This window comes from Cucumis melo, chromosome 6, assembly GCF_025177605.1.
Source record: "Cucumis melo cultivar AY chromosome 6, USDA_Cmelo_AY_1.0, whole genome shotgun sequence".
In the NCBI taxonomy this organism is placed as follows: domain Eukaryota; kingdom Viridiplantae; phylum Streptophyta; class Magnoliopsida; order Cucurbitales; family Cucurbitaceae; genus Cucumis; species Cucumis melo.
Genome location: NC_066862.1, coordinates 7,074,283 through 7,080,282, shown reverse-complemented (window position 1 = coordinate 7,080,282; position 6,000 = coordinate 7,074,283). Strand labels below are relative to the sequence as shown.

The window sequence follows — 6,000 nt, the reverse complement described above, 5'->3', positions numbered from 1 at the left end:
CAAAAAACTACTTTCTTTTTAATATTTTATGAATTAAAAAATGGAAAAGGGCCAAAAGAAAAATAAATAAATAAATAAATAAATAAATAAAATGGGAAGGTGTTGTTGATGGCGTGGGCAAAAGCCAACACAGGCTGGCTCCTTATCATTTTAACTCCGTGTTTCAGTGTTCCATTGTGTAGCTTTCAATTTCTAATTCCAATTCTTTATCCAAATTCACCAAACACTATAAAACTATGATTCTTCTCTCTTTATCCATCAAACCCTTCTCTAATTCCTTCAACTTCACTCCTAATTTGGATAATTTTAATTAACCCACTTCCAAAGAAGATGGATTCTTTTTCAAATTTTTATGAAGAGTATTTCTCCAGTTCCGAGAGTAGTAACTGCCGTCGCCCCATTTTCTCCGATGAGGATTTTATGTTGGCGGCGAGTAATCCCAAGAAGAGGGCCGGCAGGAAGAAGTTTAAGGAGACAAGGCATCCAGTATACAGAGGAGTCAGGAGGAGAAACTCCGGCAAGTGGGTCTGTGAAGTGAGAGAGCCCAATAAGAAGTCAAGGATTTGGCTTGGTACTTTTCCAACGGCGGAGATGGCCGCTCGAGCTCACGACGTCGCCGCCATCGCCCTTAGAGGTCTTACTGCTTGTCTCAATTTCGCCGACTCTGCGTGGCGATTGCCTGTGCCGGCGTCTACTGACGCCAGAGATATCCAGAAGGCGGCAGCGGAGGCGGCGGAGGCATTCCGGCCGGCAGAGTCAGATGGGTCTTCGGTAGATGACTCAAGGACGGAAAATGGGATGATGGCGGAGACGACGACGCCGGAAAACGTGTTTTACATGGATGAGGAGGCAGTTTTCGGAATGCCTGGATTGTTGGAGGATATGGCTGCGGGAATGATGTTGCCTCCACCTCAGCATTTTCGTGATGACATGGATTTTTACTCTGACGTGTCATTATGGAGCTATTAAATAATCTTTCTTAAATATTACATTATACATTCAATTTATGTACATGTACATAAAGACTAAAACTAGAAAGAGTTTTGTTTTCTTTTTCTTTTTTTGGTATTGATTTTCACATATATAGTTAGTAGGTTAGAATGTGCGTTGATTGTAGCATAAAATGATACAGTGAACCAACAAGTATTTTCACCCCACTTACTTTTGTTCTTTCGTTACTTTCTCTTTTGGTATTATTGCTTTTATTGAGGTCTTTTCTTTATGAAAGCGAGATATATGTTCTCAAAAGATGCAAATTATTCCAATTCAGAAAACTCATTCTCTTCCTTATTTAAGCAAGTTCTTTGCTACCAAGTTCTCTATTTTTGTCAAAATCTTTACTAACTCCCAAATTCATATACCTACTAAAAATGAATATAACTTCAATTTAGAGCTATATGTTCAGATATATATGCAGTTTCTACATCTTCAATATCTATATTGCTTACTTCAGGAAACAGGGTTCTTGTAAACAAACCATATATATACCAAATTTTTCATATCATTTCAGTTTCAACAGTCTGCCATTTATATATAGTTATATAAATAAGGACAATCTTTAACATGCAACTCATTTTTGGTGAATTATAGTTTGTTGTCTTCTAAATCAAATGAAACCACTTGTCATAGATGTAATAAAGGGAAAAGCATACTCATTCATCTGAAGACCAAAGAAAGAGAACTGGTTTTTAAAATGATTGCGAAAAGCAAGCGTTGGGAACAAGCATGGAGCAGCCACAAGTGAAAAATGGATTATATTTGAGAAAGCAAACTGCATAATATCAGAAACTGGCTAACATAAACTGCTGATATCAGCAAAATATTTGCATGTTTACATTGTAAATAACTAACTGCCCTGGTGCTGTGGGGCTTTTTTTTTATCTTGTTGACCAACAAATTTCTCAGGACCAAGAAGTAAAAAACAAAGATGAAAAAGAAAACTTATTGGTCCTGATATTCAAATATCATTATACAAAGAACATGTCAGGGTAACATTTTAGTACCTCACCGAGCAACACCAGAAAAAACAAGGGAACCTACCAGAGTGTTGATGAACTAAAATTGAAATGAAAGTGCTTTGTGAAATTCTTCCATCTGATGATATCAGACCTGCTACTTCACTTTCTTGAGAAGAACAGAGGTTCTAAACTCAGCATCATCTCTCACGAAACTCCACCAAATATATGAAAGAGGAATTGAAGTTGCATGCCAGAGTGCGTGAGCATCCACATATCCTCCATAGGGAGGGAAATCAAATGCCTCTAAAAGGATCGCAACAGCACCGCCAAAGACTAATATCCACAACTTCCATTGTGATGGATGGCGAGAAAGAACTGCCCAAACTGCCCAAACAAGAAGTTGAGTAATGCCCATCACCAGGCAGACCTTAGCATTCAGTCCTGAAAGGTAAGTCAATTTACTCATGTCATACTTCTGATACCAAGAAATATCTTATTCTTCAATCCCAATGAAAGATGGAGTCCAGTAATTCATTCATCCATTTGAACACATGACCTAGAAACCTGATCTGTTAGACACCAGAAGTTCTGACCTGTAAGTTATCTTTTGCATAGGATAATAAAATAGCAGACGGGGAAGATATTCAGATAGTTGATCACATACAAGGAAGGGATGGGACAGATAAATAAAATTGTCTAATTAAGAACAATTTAAGAGAGAAAAATATGTAAAATATAGAAATGGTGAACTTAAGCAGCAGATGAGAACCAACAAATCTCACCATCATATTCCCTGATCTAATTGTTTAAGAGAATTAGCGGTAGAAGAAAGAACAGAAAAAGAAAAGTTGTTAGGCCAGTTTCACTTGGCTGATTCACAGTTTTACTTCTACATATGTCCAGGAAATGTAATATTGAATAGATAATAATAAAAGCCATTAATCCATTGGATAATCTGAGAACCATAAAATTGCATAGGAATATCTACAGCTAACTGTAAAATGGATGGGAAGATTTCTTCCAATTGAAACAGCACAAACTATATTTACAGTCAGGAAATGGGGTCTAAAAAATTGATGGATTACCATAATCAAGTTTATAGAAGTTCAGATACAAGATGTGGGTTGTGACGAATGAGACAATTGGAGCAGATACCATGACTTTTGCAGCCTCGTCCCTCACATTAAGGGCTCGCAGTATCGCTACAATTAGGGAAAATCCAATAAATGCCACAGCTGAAGAATAATCCAGCTTTTCAGTCAACTCCACATCTCTACAAGCATTTAATTCAAGCACCATGGCAATGGCAGGTAATAAGTTAGAAATGTGAATAGTTTCCTTGTATATAAGTAGATCGTGAAGCTTGATAACCTGTCTGTCATTCCAAAGATTAAACTATATAATGACTTACCTACAGTGAAATGCAGCATTCCAAAACCAAGAATTCATGGCTAAGATTCCATAGATATGCCACAACCCTGTATACTCATAGTAGGTCTTCTTATTTGGCTTCAATGGAAGCTTGTAGTAAAGAAGAATAAAAAATGATATCCAACCATGAAATTGCACGGCAAGATTGAGAGTAGCAAGAGCAACTGCAACTGGTTCCTATCATATCAATGGAAAAGTACAAGATGAGCAGAAGAAGAGCAGAATGAAGAAAGGATTTAGATATGAGACGAAGGGATTGGGTTGACCTGAATGCCATAGACTCGTCTAAATGGCCATTTGCCATGGTATTTGACAGGTTTATCACCAAGATTAGTTCTTTCTTCCTCCCTAGAAAGCATGCAGTGGTACCTGCAATCGGTTTGGCAGTCCCACTGTTTCCATCGTAAATATAAAGGTTCCTGCAGATACCATGGACCATCTACAGGCTTCCCATCCGATGAGAATTTGCAATGTTGAAAACATTTGTCACCAGCACACCCAGATTTCTCACACTGCACCACACAATCCCTGACAAATCATAGCCAAGGAAATCACTGAACTACCGCATTTTCTCTCCATACAAAGAATGAGGAATTAAATCACCTTGTTCCCACTCTATCCAAATCCCAAACCAATGTTTTAGTATAAGATTCAATGACTTAACTTAATACCAACCCACTTAAACTAATGCCTAAATAAGCAATGTCCACAAATCACAAGCACTTAATCACCGTGGAACTTCTAATCATAAACTTCATGGATGCTCAAATAGTGAACTAAAACAATTGTTTTCATAATTCATGCAAGAGGGAAGAAAAATTGAGGTAATAACAAAGCGCCCTCTTCGTATTTGGGAAATTCCCTAACAAACAAACAGTAGAACGAACAGGTTAAATAGAATTACAAAACATTGAATTCGTTAATTTGCAGACCAGCACAGTACAAACTCCCATATATTAAAAAAACGAGAATCAAGTTTCCTATAACGGAGACCAATCCGTTCAATAACCGCAAGCAAACAATAAATTAAACCACAAACTCGGAAGAATAACGCATTAAATCAAATTCCCATTTACGAGACAAGTATAGGAAAGGGTAAAGAGGGGAAAATCAAAATGAGGGGTCCAATAAAAAAAGCCGAAGAAAGCAGAGGGGGAAGAGAGGAAAACAAAAGTTGCAAAGAAAAGAGAAGGGAAAGGAAAATTACTTGTAAATAGGATCAGAGTCACCAGGGCTGGCGTAAAGGAGATGGAAGAAGAAGAAGGGAAGTAGAAGAAGAAGAAGAGGGCAATGAGGAAAGGCAGCCATGAGATGTGGGTGGAAAGTCAAAGGGAAGTTCAGAAGGAATTGAAGGGAATTAAGAGGTGAGAGTGAAGAATCGAATGGAAAGGTTCCATGAATCAGAGAAAAAAAGGGATTGTCTTGAAGCAGAAGCAGAAGCAGAAGCAGAAACAGAAACAGAGACGAGAAGTGGGAGTGGAGGCGAAGAGGATGAAGAACAGAAGAGAAAGAGAAAAGATGAGATTTTTTTTCTTTTTTTCTTTTTTTAAAAAATAAGAATTGGAATTTCAATTTGGATTTATGGAAATGGAAAATTGGAAATTGGTTGGGGAAAGCAAACGGGAAAGAAAGAGGAGATCGGAATCCTGGCGAGGTGATGATCTTTAGACTTTGTAGCGATTGACTTTTTGCCACGTGGACGCATTGATGCTCTCTTCCATTCTTCACAATTCCAACCCTTTTTTTGTCGTCTTCCTTTCTTTATTATTATTACTATTTTTTCCCTTTCTTTTTTCTTTTTTCTTTTTTCTTTTTTCCTTTTTTTTTTAATCTCTATTTTACATTTTAATTTCCATTACTTATTCCTTATTAATAATGTTCACAGATTTGAATTTGATCAAAAATATAAACGATGCAATTTGCTTACTTTGGCTTTCTTTTTTCTTTTTACTTCTAACAATGCAACAAATTGTTTGTTGTTTACCCTCTTTTCTTTCCTTCTCCAGATTATTTTCCTTTTTGAAAATAATAGTTAAAAAAGAATACATATTTTATTACATAATACTTCCAAAAAAGTTAATATGGAAACTTGTTCTTTTGTATAAGCAGTAGGCACATAGTCAGTCTCATCTTTTATACTTATCCTCTCTGTTTTCTTAAAATAAAATTATGAAAACTATATCATTTTTTTCCTTTTCATTTCAACTATTGGATTGTGTGGTAGATCTATTTATCGACTTTTGAAAAGATAATTAATGAATCTATCGATTAGGATGATATGAACCAACTAACGACTCAAACTTATTATTCATATTTATAAATGTACTTCTGTTCTTTTTAGAATATATTAAATATGAGTATTTTAGCCATAATCTATGTGTGGTAATGTATTAAGATATTGAGAGGTTATCTTAAAGCTAACCATTAGGTTGTAAGGAAACATTTTTGGATATTAAATTTTTGAGAATGATGATTCTTTTTTTGTGTTGATGATAGAGATTTATCGCTATCCTTTCTTGAATTCTTGATCTATAGTTACATTTGTGAACATTTAAGTAAGATTGATAGACTTGCATGTTGAGTGTTTAAACATTGAGCACAAAATTATTTC

At 35.9% G+C, this 6,000-nt stretch overlaps 2 protein-coding genes across 2 annotated transcripts; one reads left to right on the top strand and one right to left on the bottom strand.

Annotated features, from left to right (window-relative positions):
- The first annotated feature begins 330 nt into the window (after positions 1 to 330).
- LOC103484041 (dehydration-responsive element-binding protein 1A) lies at positions 331 to 969 on the top strand. Its single transcript, NM_001328441.1, is given in 1 exon segment — positions 331 to 969. A coding segment is annotated over 1 exon segment (639 nt).
- A 772-nt stretch (positions 970 to 1,741) lies between these two features.
- Positions 1,742 to 4,981, bottom strand: LOC103484040 (uncharacterized). The gene is made up of 5 exons (XM_008440939.3): positions 4,597 to 4,981; positions 3,656 to 3,917; positions 3,370 to 3,566; positions 3,044 to 3,231; positions 1,742 to 2,399 (listed from the first exon to the last, which is right to left on the bottom strand). Exons 1-5 carry the CDS (start codon positions 4,695 to 4,697, stop codon positions 2,113 to 2,115), a joined length of 1,035 nt encoding a protein of 344 aa, XP_008439161.2. The 5' UTR covers positions 4,698 to 4,981; the 3' UTR covers positions 1,742 to 2,112.
- Between the last annotated feature and the right edge of the window lie 1,019 nt (positions 4,982 to 6,000).

Coding starts and splice junctions, on each gene's coding strand:
- LOC103484040 (XM_008440939.3), bottom strand. CDS start 4,697: ATGGCTGCCTTTCCTCATTGCCCTCTTCTTCTTCTTCTACTTCCCTTC. Junction 3,918..4,596: donor GACTCTGATCCTATTTACAA/GTAATTTTCCTT, acceptor ATGATTTGTCAG/GGATTGTGTGGTGCAGTGTG. Junction 3,232..3,369: donor AATGCTGCATTTCACTGTAG/GTAAGTCATTAT, acceptor AAATGCTTGTAG/AGATGTGGAGTTGACTGAAA.